The sequence below is a fragment of the Sugiyamaella lignohabitans genome, chromosome B, assembly GCF_001640025.1.
Source record: "Sugiyamaella lignohabitans strain CBS 10342 chromosome B, complete sequence".
In the NCBI taxonomy this organism is placed as follows: domain Eukaryota; kingdom Fungi; phylum Ascomycota; class Dipodascomycetes; order Dipodascales; family Trichomonascaceae; genus Sugiyamaella; species Sugiyamaella lignohabitans.
In genome coordinates this window covers 3850029-3868150 of record NC_031674.1, presented here as the reverse complement: position 1 = coordinate 3868150, position 18122 = coordinate 3850029, and the positions used below count along the sequence as shown (strand labels likewise).

Sequence of the window (18122 nt, the reverse complement as noted above, 5' to 3'; positions counted from 1 at the left end):
CCCATTCACTCTCTTAATGTGCTGTACCATGACCATAGATTCCTCTAACTGCTGAGCCATTGAAATGGGCGACATCACCGATTTTGACTGTGGTACATGCATTCCCATTTCTTTTAGGGGTATTGTGAGAAACCCCAATACTAGCTTGACAAATTTCTTCCATTGTCTGTTCATGTTGATTGTTGTACTGAAGATGGTGCCGTTTTTCTCAAACCTCCAAACACGAAGGTATGCCTTATTCACGGTAATAACCTCGACAAAGTTGCATCCCTTACGTTCGTCTAGTTCGTTTAAGGCATATGTTTGAGCTTTAACGAAGGATGCAGTATGGGCATTCGAACTGATGGTAGCTATAATTGGAATCACTATTGACGGCTGGCCAGGAACTTGCTTGTGGATTAGATTCCCAATGTCATCATTATCTATAGAACTCTTCGCCAGTGCCAATGTCGATGATGAATCCGTCGCATGCTCACTTGTACTCGTAGTATGATGATGCACTTTACCGAGTGCAATGACTCTAATAACCCTGTCTTTCTTTATATTTACACTCTGACCTCTGCTTGCAATTTCTATCAATGCTTCGATAATGAGATTGAGACAGACGGCAAGATCTGTGTCAGTGAACTGTGTGTTGCACTTCTGTTCTGGCCAAATACCCCATTTTTTCCGAGTTCTATTGTAGAGTGTTGTTAATTGTTCACCTCGTTGTAGTGGCCATTGTGGGCATTTATGAAGAATGTACTTCAGTGGGTGACGGGATTGTGAAAACCTCGAATGGTTGAAAAAGCTGTCTTGATCTAATTCTTGGTAGGCATTTATCGCCTGATGTCGTTGATGGATATTAAGTAAATAGTTTTCCGGGACTACTAGACTATTGTCCATGCAAACAAGAATGGTAAGGGCGTCCCAAATTTCTCGTTTGCGTTTAAAATTCCCATCATATACTGACTTGAGGAAGGACTCTATATACTCCTGGTGAAAGAAAATGCAATTATTTTCAATATCCTGACACAACTTGACAATATTTTTGTCTAATTCGGGCTTATCTGTGCTGTGCTTCTTGGATACATATCTAAGAAATGGTACTAAAAGTGCCAAAGGTTGGGAGCTGGAGAGCCATATTTCGATGGGGTAATTTCCGTTGGTATCGAATTCTGTGAATGATTTCCGAAGCCTCTTCTTTAAACTGTTGACTTTTATTACAAGAGGGTCAAAAACTGTAGACGCACGGTTGATAAATGGGGATTGGATCCGAGAGAATAGCCGTTTTGTTCGATCCATTTTATTGGAGTCATTTTCCTATAGATACTCTCAATTGACTAAAAATTAGAATATATGAAGTTAATTTGTGTATTATGGTAGCAACGTATAGTAAATCTATCAAATTACAATTGGCAGGTTCATAGATATATTGCGAAGCTACTATATGACAGACATATCTAACCTGTATAATACATCTGTGAATGGGGGTATGGAGAGATCTACAGGAACTCCACAGCAATAAGATAAATTTAAATTATAAGGTTCCTAGCTTTAAAATATTGCCTTGTATTGCCTCGTCATGGTGCTTAGCCAAACGGGTGCCGGTAGGCAAATAATGCCTGATAATAAAGTACATACCACATACCAAGTTGAGTCTGCTCGCAGATGTCGGAGAAGCTTCCTATCTTAAATTGGAGGCGGATCACCTGTGACAATATATGTAGAAAGAGAATGTAATTAAGCACGAAGGGAAACGATCTGCAACAATATATTTAGGCGTGTTAATTCGGATAAATTCAGCTGCCACCTGGCAATAGAAAAGTCAGATTGTTACCACCCTGAATTAAACTATTTGAGACAGGATTGCCGCCATTAATATAGCATTATGTACGTTATGTATTAACCTAGGCGGCATCAATTGGTTATTATACTTATATTTCATATCAAGGGACGGCAATGTCTTGACTGGTCAACCTGCCACCAACACGGCTCAATGAATTAGACAAAACATTATATATATAAGAATTTACCCCTGACCCCTGTTTCATGACAGGGATGCGTGCAGAACGTAATAAACTTTCACCCAGGATGATGTACAGACTTGGACTCGTTTGATGTGTGTGGACGCTTGGAGCACGATCAGAGCGTAACACGCGGTTGATGTGTGATATCTGAAGGCTCTTTTATTTGTAAACAGTCTAGTCTTATAAATTTAATTGAAAAGCAATTTAATTGTTAAAACCCAGCTGTAGATTAGTCGCAACTTAGTTGGCGACAGAATTAACTGCGGGGCTACCAATACCTTGTATCAATCGTTGACCGAGGCCAAGGGGCTAAGATCTGAAAAATTTCAGTTCTTTATCGGCTTGACTCAAAAACATTGTATCATTAGAATCAGTTGTTTCACTATATATAGAATAACTTACTTATGGTCAGAAGGATATAATAATTAACGGGTGAGTTAAGGCTTCAGTTTTTTTTGTCTTTCTTTCTTTTTTCTTTAAGCAACGAAGTCATCAAAAATAGAACTCCCAATATACATCCCTGTTTTTTTGACCTAGTAGCACTAGCGTTAGTGTTAGATTCAGATTAGAACTGCACGCCAAAAGATTAGATCAAGGATTGTGAATTACCATTCCAAACAGCACGCACCCGTGTTTTTCTGAAGTAATAACCGTTTTTACTGAAGAAAGTGGTTGGATCCCAAACGATGCACCACGAGCCAGCCTCCTGGCGGCGTTGATTGAAATCGTTTCCACTAACAGGTGATAGCACATTCTTTGTACCTGAAGAGCCCTGCCAGCCTCAGAGATCCCCTCACCAAATAGGGATCTGTATTCCCAAATGCAGTAACCCTAGACAAGTCTGCTGTTATTTTAAGGTAGTGATTTGCATTGGTTTTAGCTCTACGCATAGTATCTAACAATAGCTACAGAACGCGGCGGCACACGAAAGGAAAAAATAAATTAAAACACGTAGCATCCAGCTAAAACTATGTGCATCTCGCTTTAAAGAATGCCACCCTAGGCGCTGATCTATCCAGAGACGTATTATACAGCTATTTGGTTGGCTTAAACTAAGTCGTTGGAATTTCAGCCAACTCATTATAAGACCCCCTTAAATTAAGGTGCATACATTTTTCAATTAGTTCGCACGGCCTAGTATTTAATAGTTTGATTTCCCCTAACGTGTTCGATTTGAAATTTCCCCTTCTTTTTCCTTGACTTGAAACTTTGGTACAGTAGTTCTCTTTTCAACACACAACAGCAGAAAATAATTTCAATAAGAATAATAATTGAAGTCCCTCTTTGATTTATTTTTTTTATTATTTTGTTTTCTATTATTTTTTCATTTTGTCCTTTAACATTTTTCTAATCTAGCATTTTTTGCATTTCTCACATTCACAATGAAAGGATTAATTCTTGTTGGTGGTTACGGAACCCGTCTTAGACCTCTTACTCTTACCATTCCCAAACCCCTTGTGGAGTTCGGTAACAAGCCTATGATTCTTCACCAAGTTGAATCTTTGGCTGCTGCTGGCGTTAAGGATATTGTCCTTGCTGTCAATTACAGACCCGAGGTCATGGTGGCTACTTTAAAGCAATATGAGGAGAAGTATGGTGTTAACATCACTTTCTCCGTTGAGACTGAGCCTCTTGGAACTGCCGGTCCCCTCAAGCTTGCAGAAGACATTCTTACCAAAGATAACTCACCCTTCTTTGTTCTCAACTCGGATATTATTTGCGATTATCCCTTCGCAGAATTAGCCAAGTTCCACAAGGCCCACGGTGGTGAGGGTACCATCGTTGCTACAAAGGTTGAAGAACCTTCTAAGTATGGTGTCATTGTTCATAAGAGTGGTTCTTCGCAAATCGACAGATTTGTTGAGAAGCCCGTTGAGTTTGTCGGTAACCGTATCAATGCTGGTATCTACATTTTGAACCCATCGGTCATTGATCTCATTGATCTCCGTCCTACCTCAATTGAGAAGGAGACTTTTCCCCAATTGTCTGCTAAGGGTACTTTGCACTCTTTTGATCTCGAAGGATATTGGATGGATGTTGGCCAACCTAAGGACTTTTTGTCGGGTACTTGCCTTTACTTGACCTCACTCGCTAAGAAAAACTCTGAATTATTATCAGCTTCTGACAAGCCTTACGTCCATGGAGGTAATGTCCTTGTCGACCCCACTGCTGACATTTCTCCTGATGCTAAAATTGGTCCTAATGTTGTTATTGGGCCAAATGTTACTGTGGGTGCTGGCGCTCGCTTATCGAGATGTGTTGTCTTGTCTAATTCTGTCATCAAGCCTCACGCTCATGTCAAGAACTCGATCATTGGATGGAACTCCAAGGTTGGAAAGTGGGCCCGTGTTGAGAATGTCAGTGTTTTGGGTGATGATGTCGAGGTCAAGGATGAGATTTATGTTAATGGTGGACGTATCTTGCCTCACAAGACTATTGCAGGAAACATTGAAAAGCCTGAAATTATTATGTAAAAACGAAGTGGAAAGTGAGAGGTATGGAGGAGTAATATTTTATATATATCATAATTTTGTTACAATTTGTTAATAAGTCATAGTTTAATTTGTTAATTTGTGTTTACCTGCCGGGAGTTATTGTGAGGATCCATGATTTTGGATTTGTTGCTAGGTGATGCATAACACGTCAATATTGATAGGCTTTATTGAGTATCTGACCAACTCCAGCATCTGGCTAGTTGTCTCTTCAGTTAATATTTAATTCATTCAGACTCTATCAATCTTTTGTGTACGTTCGCGGCTATAAAACGAGATAATCTGTGGGTGTCATGAACCACCGGTCATCAAATAATCACGAGCCAATTAACGGTTTCAATGATAGCGCTGTGTCAAGCTATCTTAAAGAGAGTTACGAAACGGCTTTAAGAGAGGCTCATTCCAAGGTGAGCTCAACTAGTAAGTGGTTTTTTGGTTATGAGTAATGTTTTCTCATAGAAGAGTAGTCCACGTTTTATTGTAAATACCCTGTTAACCATTCATAGCGGTTTATAAGCCAACATCAGGTAGCTGGACATCAAGTAAGTCACCCAGTGGCGCCAGCATTGCTGCCAAGACGAATTCAATTCTTCACGAGATTACAAAGTCGTTGAAATCGCCTAGTGAGAGCGGTCGATCACAGGGGGGCAACCGAGACGGTAACAACCCACAATCCAAGCCTCGTAAGCATTCACGTTCATGATATAACATTATTTTATAAATAATAGAGTAATTTCCTTGATAATGGAAATACAGAACTTCGAGCACTATGCTATTAAGCTTCGTCTAGCTCCCATAAAAATAAATATGTAGTTCATACATAGCGCCATTCGGCTAATCAATTTTAGCAGTAGACAAAGTGCCGTGTCGTAAGTTGTTAGCAAGACGTACGTTGAGCCCTTTATTTTTAGCTTTCTGAAGTTTCCGTCTGGCAACCATGACAGGGACACTTGATCGTTCCACAATATAGTTTGAAAAGGATCCCAGCAAAACTCCTTTTAAAGCAGATCTACCCCTCGACCCCAGAATCACTAAAGTGGGACTGACATGATCAGTAATATCAGTCAAGGCATGCCTAGCACTCTTACAGTGTAACACCTCAATTGCAACATGAACTTGAAGTCGTGTCTTCTTTAGTAGCTTGACGGTCACTGCAGTAATCTTATCCATTGCATTAAGACGAGCAGATTCCTCAGCTTGCCAGTCACCTGAGCCATCCTCTTCAAATGCACAAACAATAATCAGAAGGTTACCATCTCTAAGGACAGTACCTATGGTCCACTCTAGAGCATGTGTAGCCTCAGGAGATAGATCTGTAGCAACAATAAATGACTTCAATGGGGCCAAATTGGAACTGGGATCTTCTTCATCAAGTGGTTGCAAGTTTCCTCTAGTCATGGTACGATACATCCTCCTCGTCTCTGTATTCGAATATATCTGACTGATCTCGATGTGAAGTTGAGCTGCTCTATGAGCATCCCGTACTTCTTCGTGATCTGATGTATAAGGTATGTCGAGTTCAGGAAAGGAACCACCGTTGCCCGCTGCAACGGCGGCGGCGTCGAAAGCTGTATTGGGGTGTATAATCCGCCTCTTATAGGCTGCGTATTCAGCTTGTTGTGGTGATAACTCCCTCTGCCGGTTAGGTGACTTCATGCGAACCGAGCCAGGGCTTGACCCTCGAGCATGGCGACTCCTATTTGGACTCGTACTAGAGCTAGGGATAGATCCTGGACCCATCCTATTCTCTGCTTTTTGTTCGGCTTCGATTGCAGCCAGCAGTGACATTGTGTTGGTTGGAGCTAGGGATGCATCGACCTCAGATGTACGACGAATTCGTTTCGAATTGCTCAAGACAGGCCCGGTTAAAGCGCTCCCTTCCTTGAAACCTGGAGGTCTCTCTTCCTTATCCAAAATGTTTTTTATAACATCCGCCGGTATTAGATCACTAGGTTCTGTATGTGACTCTTCGTCGCTAGTTTCCGAGCTATCGATATCCTCATAATTGTTTTCTTCATTACTGAAGCCCAATTCTTCTTCATTACTATCACTTTCGGACTCTTCATCGCTTTCGTCAAAGTAATCGTCGTCGGTATCCATCGGAAGTCGGGATATTGGACTCCTAGATCTTCTACCAGATCTCGACCTATGCCTTCCCTGATTTCCATTGCTATCCGGAGCAAGGCTACCAACAGGCGCTGGCTGGCCCCTCTGATGTTCACCTGGGCTCGAGAAACGGAAATTATTCGATACTATTGGTCCAGTAAAAGAAGAACCTCTTATAGACCTCTTGTACTCAGTGATATCGAAAAGGCCATCAATAGCAGCATCATCAGAGTCGTAAGGATCGGTGCGACTTCTAGCTCGACTTCGTCCACGGGATGGGTCAAGAATGGACATTGCCACGTCTTTTTGTGTGGGTTTGGAACCGCTCTTGCTTGATTGGGGAGACTCGGCTCGAATCGACTTTCCACCAGACTGTCTACTCTGGTCTCCTGATGTCCGCCTAGTAGAACCGTCAAAATTATCTTCTTCATCATCAAAAGGTTCAAATAAACTCTCTGCAGTGAAACCACTTGCTGAAGTGCGGGTGCTCTGCTCATTGTCAACTGATGCTCTGGGAGATCCTGTTATTTCAATATCGTCATCGCCATCATTCAGAACAAGAGAAACTGAGTGTTTGTGAGAAGGACGAAACGGCGTAGCTGTATCACTAGATCCGGCTAAAAGAGGTTGGGAAGGTGTGGCAGACGACGATTCAGAGGTTCCAGAAATACTGTCAGTCCCTGTAGACGATAAACTAGACCCTGTTGATACCTTTGTGACCTTCGGTCCAGTGCCAGACTTCTCAACTTCTTTGTCTCCTAATGTAAGTGATTGAATTGCTGATTGGTCGAATTTGGTTCCATTTTTGGCATGTTTTTTATTCCACTCTTCATTGTAAGCCCTCAAAAACTCTAGCCTATCCTCTTCCAGTGCTGATTCTAAAGACATCCGGTATTATATTTATCAACGATCTTGTAAGTCAATCACAATCCAACAACTAGAATGTCTATATGAATGAGTCGGTTCTGGCAACGTGAGTATCTTCGTAAACAGGTATACCGTAGAGTTTTAATTAATTGGACAGCCGAATATGTCGCCTTGTTGTTTGACGTGAGAAGAAGACGGCTGCCTGCTTGTCAGCATCAACAACCTTATATCAAGGTTTATTCCGAGGTTAGGGATCTGTTGGCACAGCCTAGTCCGTCCTTGGCAAAACGGGTTGTTATATGTTAACCATTGCTATAAAAAAGTAAACAGTATCTGTAAAAAATATTTGAATACTACTACAGCAAATTTCACTGATTTATCTATCAGACTTACATATAAACATTTAAGTAGTTTTCGAATGTTGAAGAATGCGGAGAAAACACTGTTGTTTCACACATGTATCCCCCGCATTTATATCTGACAATGTACATTTGTAGTCCTTATCGGTAGATACCCTATCCCATATCTCATGACTACCGGAAAAATCTAAATTATACGTAGCTCTATTCGGTCAGAAAGCCCAAATTACCGTTTCAACTTTTACTATTATTCCAGTGTGATCAAAAGTATGTGTAATAATCAGACGGAACCTTGGGTGACAACAAGCACGATAGTTGAGAATTTCAACACCAGTAGCCGCAATAGGGTACACGCGCAATTTTCAGTCGTAGGTGGACGGCCCTCAACTAAAGAGGCCTTTGCAATTGATTTGTAGATTCCAAGTAGAAAAGAACATTTCTTTGATAGCTCTCCCACATCTGAGCAAGTAACTCCAGTTGAATATTTTCTCGGTTGACCTCTTCTAGCGCGTTGTTTACGGTTACTATGCCATTGTTCAGTTTTTCCTTTGAAGTTAGAACGCGTTGCGATAACCCAGGTGGGTCAAAGCCAGACTTACAACATTATTTATAATTCTTGCTAGCAGTGCATTTTGAACTTGCTCATATGGGTTCTCCATTTTATTCTGCAAAAATTGGTTTGTAAAAAACGAGAGTGTGAATATTTCTGCTACTGTGTACAAATAGAAAATATAGTACTAAAGCAGGGTATCGCCACGATAACAGGTATGTCTCACGTGACAATATAGAGAAGATTGAATATAGAATTTGGTTATACGACTTCCGAAAGACGAAGTTATATGGAACATGTAGAATTTATATAAATACCTGTCTTATCGACCAAGTTCTAGAGAATATGGATTATATTGAGCCGTTTAGGCAAGAAGTAATCAAAGACAGTTTGATACCCCTGAGCAGCTAAGCTTTCAAGGGGACATTTGCGCAAGTATAATATTAATAAATAAGTAAAATCAAATGAAATAAAGAAAATTGAAGAAATAAATAGAGAGCGTGAGAACATACCCATAACATTTGTATCGTCTAATGCAGTTATGTATGAACGGCGTGGACAGGACATGAGCCTGCTCCTTTCCGTTTAAACCAGTCTAATATGCACTTTTCATGGTAGATGCAAAGACATTCCAGTCTTCCAACGGTATCACCTGGAACGAAGTCTTCGAAACAGATCACACATTCACCATGGTTACTAGAAGTTGAAGAAGGACTGGTACCAAATATAGTGCCCGCTTCATCAGCAGGCGATGGGCTATTTGCCATTTCCTTAGGAATCTGATAGATCAGCATCCGATTACTACGCCTTTGATGCTCACCTGAGAACTCGGCTTTACGCACACAATCTGCGATATGTGATTCCTTCTCTTCCTCAGAACACTTGGCCAGGCTGCGACCACAGATGGGGCATGCATTTTCATCATCCACGTTATAATCAATAGATATTGTTTGAATCAAAGAATCGTCATAGCCCTTCGGGGATTGTTGAGAGGATGAAGAGCTAGTGCCAGTGCGATGTGGAAGTTCTGTACCAGATAATGCGTTGCTTCTTCGTCTGTGCTGATCAGGAGTGTTACTAGAATTGTTGTCTTGTACTCTAAAAGCACTTGACCGTCTTCTAGAACGTGAGGAACCACTTGACGACGGTCGGGCCCGTAGAGCTGCTCTAATCATTTCCAGCTCTTCCATACATTCATCGCAAGTACGATGCGGTACATGAGGGCTTTCCAAAAAGATTTGACTTGGTGGACTCACGACATATGTTGCCGCCATATAAGTCGATTTGGATGCTGAGCAGTTAGCACAAACCACTCTTCCACATTTTCTATGTTTTTGTTAGTAACTCTGAAAATATTGAGCATATACCACTGACTAAACCAAATACAATCTACAATTTCTAAATAATTACACCAGCAAAGACACACTTACCTGCAATGATGCCGCCTATAAAACAATGAAAATGCTGTATGACAAATGGAACAATCTTTGGCTTGTTCATCCGCCTGCCAGGCAGGCACTCCTCTTGGAATCGCTGGTCGATTTGGTATGTTCCCTCCCCCACTCATGCCGTATGCCTTATTACCTTGAAATTCCAAATGTTAAAGAAATGGGAGAAAGTCTAGAAACTCGTGTCGTTAAATATTAGTATGAAATGTGAGGTAAGAAAGGACGAATGTCTGACGGATTTACGATTGCATCATGATGCCCAGGTGCTGCATTACTAAAGCCGTTTCACCCACAAAATTCTTATCATGTGACAAAAGAGGAAATGATGCACGGTCACTCACTTAATTTTATATGAGCACCATTACAACTGGTTTTGATTTTCTTATATATTGCAAAAGTATATATATAGACTAAATATCAGATTTACTCATCATCAGACTCAGATGATTCGCCACCTGCATTAGCAATCTCTAAATCATAGTCGTCCATGTCTTCAGGAGCCTGTTCATCCTCAACATCCATGGCATCCTCCACACGATCAGCATTACTTTGATCCTCATTCTCTGTTTCGAGTGACTTAGCCTTTTCCAAAGCACGCTTCGTCCTCGAACCTTTGGTCGACTTGAGCTCTTGTTTTCGACGAACATTCTCCTCTTGCTCCTTCCTTCTGTTGCTCTTGAGCTCTTGTCTCTCATTATGTCTTTTCTCGAGTCTGGCAATCTCGGTAGGAGTCTTTTCGACATAAGAGTGATAAAGAGTCTTGCCTTCGCACAGACCATCTTCAATTTTACGTAATTCAAGACGCAATCTGGGGCCAATTTCAACCAACTTGACAGCTCTTTTTTGTGTTTGAGTATTTTCCGTTCCATTGCTAGTATCAGTGGACTTGTTCTCAGACTTTGAAGTACCGTCATCAGCCTTAACGACCTCGACTGTAGCGTCATCCTCAACTTCCGATTCGCTTGTATAGCCACCTCCCGATGGATCTAATAAATAATCAGCAATGTCGCTTGCCTTTGACATATTAGGTAGTCTCTTTCGTACATGCGTCTTAACAGTTGATAGCTTTTTAACGGGACGAGAAACATCAACAAGTTTTGTATCAATAGCATAATGACGAATATCTAAATGTCCCGTAACCGGATCCTTGTTGATCATCATTACACGTTTGATAGAGCCAATTTTGGTTTCCTGAACATTAATAGGTGGAAACATATTCTGAAGCATGGAGGTCATTAATGCATCCTTATCAGAAGTTTTTTCTGTGGAAAATCCATTCATAACTAGTAGAGGTGGATTTACGTAATCAGTACTAGCCAAGTCTGTTGACCGAGGGTTCTTTGTGTACTTTTGAATATCTTTACACAGACTGTAACTTTTGATTCTAAAATTTAACGTGGGCCCTCTGGGAGTACGAGCTATTCTAAGCGAAGTATTTCCATTAATAGATTGAGAAAAAATCATCAAATGCGAAACGCCTAAAGGTCCGGCCATAACAACGAAATCTTTAAGACGGTTGGATTTGCGCTCTCTCAATTTGGAGGCGGTGTGTGGTTCCATAATAAGTCTGAAGTCTCTTACAAGCTGAGATAAACTGTGAGTAACCTCTCTCTTGTTGTCTCCCATTTTTATGACCAACGACCGAGGAATCTTAGCCTTTTCCTCTTCGGTGAGAGAAACATGAGTTCTCTTCTTACTCTAAATAAGTTAGCTACTATTAAACATTCATGATTCAATTTGTAGAGCCACGCCTGACGAATCTCGTTACTTACTCTGCGACGAGCCATTTTGTTTGAAAGTTTGTTCCGTATGAATTCTGTTGTATAGGATTGAAGACCCCCTTCACCTTAGGTTTATGAAAAAATTTCAGCCGCGTCATTAATTTTTCACTGGCCAGAAATGTTATCTTTTAAAAAGAAACCTTATCTGCATAGATCTACTCTTTGAAAAATATTCTAATTTTGTTGAACTTGACTTCTCGGAATAGGAATAGAAATAGAGAGAATTAACTGAGATTGAAATAAAAGAGATGCCCCTCACTCAAATTGATAGATCAGCGAAAAAGTTTCACAAGTCTAAGAATCCCAAAAATGGAAAGGAATATTCAAAACGAGACTATCAGGATGGCAAAGAACTAGACGATAGACTACCAGTTAAGAAACTTAGAAAGGAGAGCGCAGAGACAGCGTCCCAAAATAAAGATGACAAGATAAACAAAGAAGAAGAGCATGGAACAGAAAAGATGTATGATTCCAACTCAGAAGGTGATGGTAATACTAAGGAAGAAGTTGAGGCACCTAAAACCTTCGAAGAACTGGGCGTGATTGAAATAATTAGAGAGGCATGCGAAGCAATGAACTTCAAAAAGCCTACTCCTATTCAAACACAAGCAATTCCATATGCTTTAGAAGGAAGAGATGTTATGGGGTTTGCCGCGACTGGCAGCGGCAAAACTGCTGCATTTGCGATTCCTGTATTACAGTCTCTCTATCAGCAGCCGTCGCCTCTGTTTTGTTGCGTCCTGGTGCCCACACGTGAATTAGCCCATCAGATTTCTGAACAGTTTCAGGCTCTAGGTAGTTCTATGGGGGTAAGATGTGCAGTCATCATTGGTGGTGAAGACACTATGCAACAAAGTTTGGCCCTTAGTAAGAAGCCTCATATTATCGTAGCCACCCCTGGTCGTTTGTTGGATCACTTGGAGAAGACAAAGGGCTTCAATCTCAGAAGTCTGAAATTTCTTGTTCTTGATGAAGCAGATCGTCTACTTGATATGGATTTTAAAGAGCCTATTACTAAAATTCTTAATGTCATCCCGAAGGAAAGAAGGACTTTCCTTTTTTCTGCTACACCCTCCAAAGAAGTCGAACAGTTACAACGTGCTTCGCTATCCAATCCAGTGAGAGTATCTGTGTCAAACAGGATAACTACTGTAGAGACTCTTCTTGAATATTATGTCTTCTTGCCCTTAAAACATAAGGATGCGACATTGGTCTACTTGCTGAATGAGTTTGCTGGAAAATCAGTTATTGTTTTTGTCAACACAAAAGACGAAGGTACCAGAATTCCTATGGTACTTGATTCTCTGAACTTCTCAGCCATCCCCATTAATGGTAACATGACACAGTCGGCTAGATTGGGAGCTCTCAACAAGTTTCGAGCTGGTGCAAAAAATATTCTTGTGGCCACTAATGTTGCAGCACGTGGTCTCGATATCCCTTCAGTCGATGTAGTAATTAACTATTCTGTTCCTGATAATGCTGCAGAGTATGTTCATCGTGTAGGACGTACCGCCCGTGCTGGTCGTTCGGGTAAGGCCATTACATTTGCTGCTCAATACGACGTTATGAGATACACCACAATTGAGAAGGAAGTTCATGGAGACAAAAAATTACCAGCATATGAGATTGACAAAGAAGCTGTAATGTTATTGATGAGCACTATTGACGAGGCTCAACGTCAAGCTAAGATCCGCATGAGCCAAATTCACCAGAAAGCCAAAGAGAAGGGCCGAGGTAACTTCAAGCGCAAGAGAGGCGATGATAGAGATATTGGACACCAGTAATTTATTGATGAATAAAATGAATGCATTTATAGAAATTTAAATGATTGCTAAGGGATTTCTGACCTATCTGAGGCACAGACTCAGATTCTCCACCCCTGTTCTGCATGAAGCAGGGTGGCCAGAACTCCAAGCTAAAGGACAAAAACAATGCGCAAAAAAAATAATGTAATTTTATAGTTGGATAAGTGTATTGTGCTTCCAAGAATAATGCCATAGGTAAAATATCACCAATGAAGCTACCACGATACCTGAGCCTGATACAAGGAAAGTTATTTCATAACAATCATTGCCTGCACATGTGAGGCCAGATGTAGCTCGTTGATAAATGGCACCAAAAAGAATTCCGTAAATAACTGACCCAATTGCAGGCCCAAGAATGAAGAGTCCCCAATTAGTTCCAAAGCTCTTTACACCCCAGACACAGGCAACCATGGTGGGATAAAGAGTGAACAGGGCTCCATACGAGAACCCATTAATCATACTGGAAATGTAAAAAAGTCTACCAGCATCTTGAGCAAAAACTCCCAATGCTAACAAAAAGTGCGCTATTGCTGTAGTAAAGACTATGATTGTCAGAACCATAGCAGTTGAGAGTCTTGGCCGAACAATATCGGAAAATACACCCACAGATAACCGTGCAATAGTGGAAAAGGCGGAAAAAATCGATACATTGTTTGCACTTGATGGAGCACTAAGTATAACATCCAACCTCTGATAAGGTAAATCTCTCCCTGTACTCATCGTGTCTATTATGGCACCAATATTATTCAAGTACATTTCCAACGGTCCAGAAGTCAAAACAAATGCTAGCATCAAGAGCCAGGTCTCGTGACTGACAATAAATACCTTCAGACGTTCTCTTTGTGTAAGATGATCACTTGGATGAGAATTAAGATTGCCTTCAGAAGACAAACGTTGCTCTGAAGTGTCTGGTTCATCCTCTCCTTCCGTTGACGATTTTTTGGACACGTCAGATCCATCCACATCGCCTAATTTAGCTGCAATATAACCGACTACCCCCATGACCAGATACATGAAAGCAAAGAAGATAAATATCCCTGTCACATTCAGGGCAGAGTCTGTTGATGCCGCATTTGTTCTAAAAAGTTTGGGAATCACTTGAGAAAGCCACAAAGAAGAAATTCCAAAAGCTGAAACCGGCGCTGAAATTGCCAGACCCGTGGAATGCGGATACATTCTAGCACAGGTGACCAATGCACTAACGTATAGTGCTGAGGTAGCAGTTCCTACCAGAGCAAAACTTCCTGCCAATAGCTTGTACGACCCATGGTTCGAATATACATAGGCAGAAACAAGATATGCTGGAGTAAATAAGGCTGCAGAAAACAGACTGAGCTTCGATTGTCCATGTTTGTCACCGGCGTACCCTAATAAAGGCACGGGAAAGTACATTCCCAGTTCCATGGCAATGGAGATGACATTAATTTGGATCTGTGAATAGCCTAAAATATGTTGAAATGCTGGTGTGTAGATAGAGAATATACTAATAGATGCCAATGATAAACTATATTGCTAGTTAGGGGGGATGTTTACAATATTAATTCTAGGCTCACTTACCAGCAGATCAAACATAGGAAAAACGAAATAGCTTTTGCTAGATCGTATCCTCTAGGCACTGTCTTGCCATTAGAGTTACCTGAATCCAAGAGGCCAGTCCTCTCTGACTCTGCCAACGGCGCACTTCGTCCCGCCGCCATCCTCGATTTGACAGAAGACATAGCAGCATAGTATAATGTTACAGAGGCTTGGACGGCATCATAATTCAGTTGTATCACGTGACACGGATTTCATATTTCTGATTACCGGACTGGACCCTAGTTCACAGGTTAATAAGCTATTAATTATTCTTAAATTCTCGCATTAAATAAAATAGAGCAGGTGCATACAAAAAATTATCGCTATTTTTCAGGAACCAGGAATGATTTGGCTTTAAGAACTTCACCTTCGGAGCCAAGCCATATACCACTACGCTCGTGAATTTGTTGAGGAACAAGATCAAGAATACGATCACCGCTATCATTAATAGCTACACCGCCAGCTTGCTCAATAATAAGAGCCATTGGGAAGCCCTCGTAAAGAAGACGAAGCTTGCCCTTTTTAGATTTCTTGTCTGCAGGATAAGCAAAAATGCCACCATAAAGAATGGTACGATGAACATCAGCAACCATGGAACCGATATATCTAGCAGAATACGGCTTGGAGCCATCTTTGGGATTCTTAACTGAATCAAAATAGGCCTTAGCAGCATCTGACCAGTACATTGTGTTACCTTCATTAACGGAATAGATACCTCTGAACTGAGGAAGTTTCAGGTTAGGATGGGTCAATATAAATTCACCCAGCGAGTCATCCAATGTGAACCCATTCACACCGTTACCCGTGGTAAGGACAAGATTGGCTGAAGCACCATACATGGTATAACCAGCAGCAACCAACTCCTTTCCAGGTCTTAAAACATCCCGAATGGAACCAGTTGAATCATCTAACAAGCGGTAAACTCCAAAAATCGTACCCACAGAGACTCCAGCATCCAGGTTAGATGACCCATCAATAGGGTCGCATACAACCGCATATCTACCACCACCATTAAATACAATTAAATCATCCTGTTCTTCCGACACAAGTACCTTAACTTTTCCTGAGGCCTTCATGGCATTGATAAAAATATCATCACCAATGACATCAAGTTTTTTCTGATCATCACCAGTAGAATTAGCAGTACCCGACAGACCAATGAGGTTAACTAAAGTTGCACGACGGATATTGTGAGCAATAAATTTGAATGCAAACTGAAGCGAGTTCAATAATAATGTGAAATCACCACTAGCGTTTGCAGCGGCAGCTTGAGATTGAAGGATGAATCTTGTCAAGGTGACAATATCCGTCTCAACATCAGCGTTTGCATGAGTGGAAGTAGCAGAGGCCATTGTCTATTTTTTTGCGAATATTGATCAAGTGAAACTTAAAAATAAAAAGTAGTAAGAAGATAATATTTGACTAGGACTCGTACTGTCTTATATACTCGTTCCTTTATTCGGTAGTGGTGGGGATGATAATCTTCGAACTTCCGTCTCAATAATTCAGTTTGTGGGGGCGCTCTGCTATGCTCCGAACCCAGCCGATTTATTATCGTGGATACGGCTGATACCCCCTGAAATGCACATTCCCCCACTTTCCTGCTCGCTCATTACTCCATCCCGGATTACGGCCGCAATTGTGTGAGCACGGGGTCGCAACATTGCCGTTGCTTGAGTCGCTATATCAATATGGTACTTGCTCTATGATTTATTAAATGGCTGCTCTATAGTCTCAGCATGAACACCGGATCGATGACGCCCAGACCATATGCATGGTAATTTTAGTAAGGCTGGAGCTTTCGGTCACATTTATATAAATATAAATCAATTTACTAAGCTTAAATAATAGGTTCGGCTAAACTGGATATATCTTTGTCCACGAGCTCAGTCTGTTTCCGGAAATCACACTCTCACAGGAGAGTACATGCACTGCCAGAGCTTAGCCGAGTCTAGAAATGCCGGAAAGAAATGGGCTCTGTTAAATTCGACCGCGAATTTTTATTTAGATATGTGTTTCAAAGTCGTTTAATTGTAATGTAAAGACCGAAGCAAATAAATATATCACAGTGTGTCTGAAAGTTGATCGGATGCGGCGCGTGGGGCTTAGATGGCTCTTCTAAACTGCTTATGGTGATCGACATTCAAAAAAAAAATGTATGAAATTTTGTTTCAATAGTTTAGATACCTGAGGTTAGTCGATTCTCTCATTCATCAAAACACGATAAAATGCATTTAATGTACACTTTGGACGCTGAGGGTAAGCGGGTTTACACTCTTAAGAAAATTACAGAATCAGGAGAGATCACAAAGTCTGCTCACCCTGCCAGATTCTCACCAGATGATAAATATTCACGCCAAAGGGTCACTCTTAAGAAGAGGTTCAACCTTTTGCCCTCTCAACAAGGTAAGTTTAAACTCGTTGGAGGATATAGATATTCTATATTTTTGTCTCCTCTTTATGATTTTATGACATCTCCTAACTCCGTGATCTAGAGGCTAAGCCTTGGTAAAATCTTCTCTGCATGATAAGCAACTTTTAAATAATTTATTAACTATTGATGATAACTGATTTCATTTGTAATATATTGGATTAACTGGAGAGCTGTATAAGTGGTTTGAGTTTAGGCCCGGTCTATTTATTTAACCAGAATATAAGTCTTCATCCCATTAAAATTAATGATGTTGTCTTGTAATGAGTACATTTTTGCTAGATTCTTTCATTTATCTGGCATCTTATATTCCCATAGGCAATATTTTGAATATTTGAAGTATGCTACTAAACTACTCTTCGACAACGCTTTATTCTCCCCATCTAGCTGTCTGTATAGTTCGAACAATAAACGCAATTCGCCATGCTGCGCAAAACTGAAACTACATTATACCAACTGGAGAATAAAATCGAAGTACCACCCAGAGGCTACCATACTGATTGATGGGTTAAAAGAGTACCAAGAAGTGCTGAATCTTTGATCTCTAGATCACGGCTCTAGTAGTACATAAAGTCTCCTGTTGGTATTGGCAATAGGAAAGGAACTCGATTGAGAAATATATATTGACTAGTGTGGCCGATATGCCTGGATAACGTGCCCAGGATGTTCTCCTTTTCTACTCACTGATGCGTTATATCC

General features: G+C 40.8%; 7 protein-coding genes across 7 annotated transcripts; 2 read left to right on the top strand and 5 right to left on the bottom strand.

Annotated features, from left to right (window-relative positions):
• Window positions 1–3391: 3391 nt before the first annotated feature.
• PSA1 (mannose-1-phosphate guanylyltransferase) lies at window positions 3392–4483 on the top strand (the record flags this gene model as incomplete). Its single annotated transcript, XM_018880312.1, has 1 exon — window positions 3392–4483. The coding sequence occupies one exon, from the start codon at window positions 3392–3394 to the stop codon at window positions 4481–4483; it is 1092 nt and encodes a 363-aa protein (XP_018738142.1).
• Window positions 4484–5335: 852 nt separating this feature from the next.
• On the bottom strand, window positions 5336–7495 carry AWJ20_3302 (Usp (universal stress protein) family protein, implicated in meiotic chromosome segregation; the record flags this gene model as incomplete). Its single annotated transcript, XM_018880311.1, has 1 exon — window positions 5336–7495. One exon carries the CDS (start codon window positions 7493–7495, stop codon window positions 5336–5338), a length of 2160 nt encoding a protein of 719 aa, XP_018738141.1.
• A 1427-nt stretch (window positions 7496–8922) lies between these two features.
• PIB1 (phosphatidylinositol-3-phosphate-binding ubiquitin-protein ligase) lies at window positions 8923–9657 on the bottom strand (the record flags this gene model as incomplete). Its single annotated transcript, XM_018880310.1, has 1 exon — window positions 8923–9657. One exon carries the CDS (start codon window positions 9655–9657, stop codon window positions 8923–8925), a length of 735 nt encoding a protein of 244 aa, XP_018738140.1.
• Window positions 9658–10254: 597 nt separating this feature from the next.
• On the bottom strand, window positions 10255–11391 carry SSF2 (Ssf2p; the record flags this gene model as incomplete). Its single annotated transcript, XM_018880309.1, has 1 exon — window positions 10255–11391. One exon carries the CDS (start codon window positions 11389–11391, stop codon window positions 10255–10257), a length of 1137 nt encoding a protein of 378 aa, XP_018738139.1.
• Window positions 11392–11860: 469 nt separating this feature from the next.
• Window positions 11861–13396, top strand: RRP3 (RNA-dependent ATPase RRP3; the record flags this gene model as incomplete). Its single annotated transcript, XM_018880306.1, has 1 exon — window positions 11861–13396. The coding sequence occupies one exon, from the start codon at window positions 11861–11863 to the stop codon at window positions 13394–13396; it is 1536 nt and encodes a 511-aa protein (XP_018738138.1).
• A 171-nt stretch (window positions 13397–13567) lies between these two features.
• On the bottom strand, window positions 13568–14809 carry MCH1 (Mch1p; the record flags this gene model as incomplete). The annotated part of the gene is made up of 1 exon (XM_018880305.1): window positions 13568–14809. The coding sequence occupies one exon, from the start codon at window positions 14807–14809 to the stop codon at window positions 13568–13570; it is 1242 nt and encodes a 413-aa protein (XP_018738137.1).
• A 506-nt stretch (window positions 14810–15315) lies between these two features.
• Window positions 15316–16344, bottom strand: FBP1 (fructose 1,6-bisphosphate 1-phosphatase; the record flags this gene model as incomplete). Its single annotated transcript, XM_018880304.1, has 1 exon — window positions 15316–16344. One exon carries the CDS (start codon window positions 16342–16344, stop codon window positions 15316–15318), a length of 1029 nt encoding a protein of 342 aa, XP_018738136.1.
• Window positions 16345–18122: the final 1778 nt, after the last annotated feature.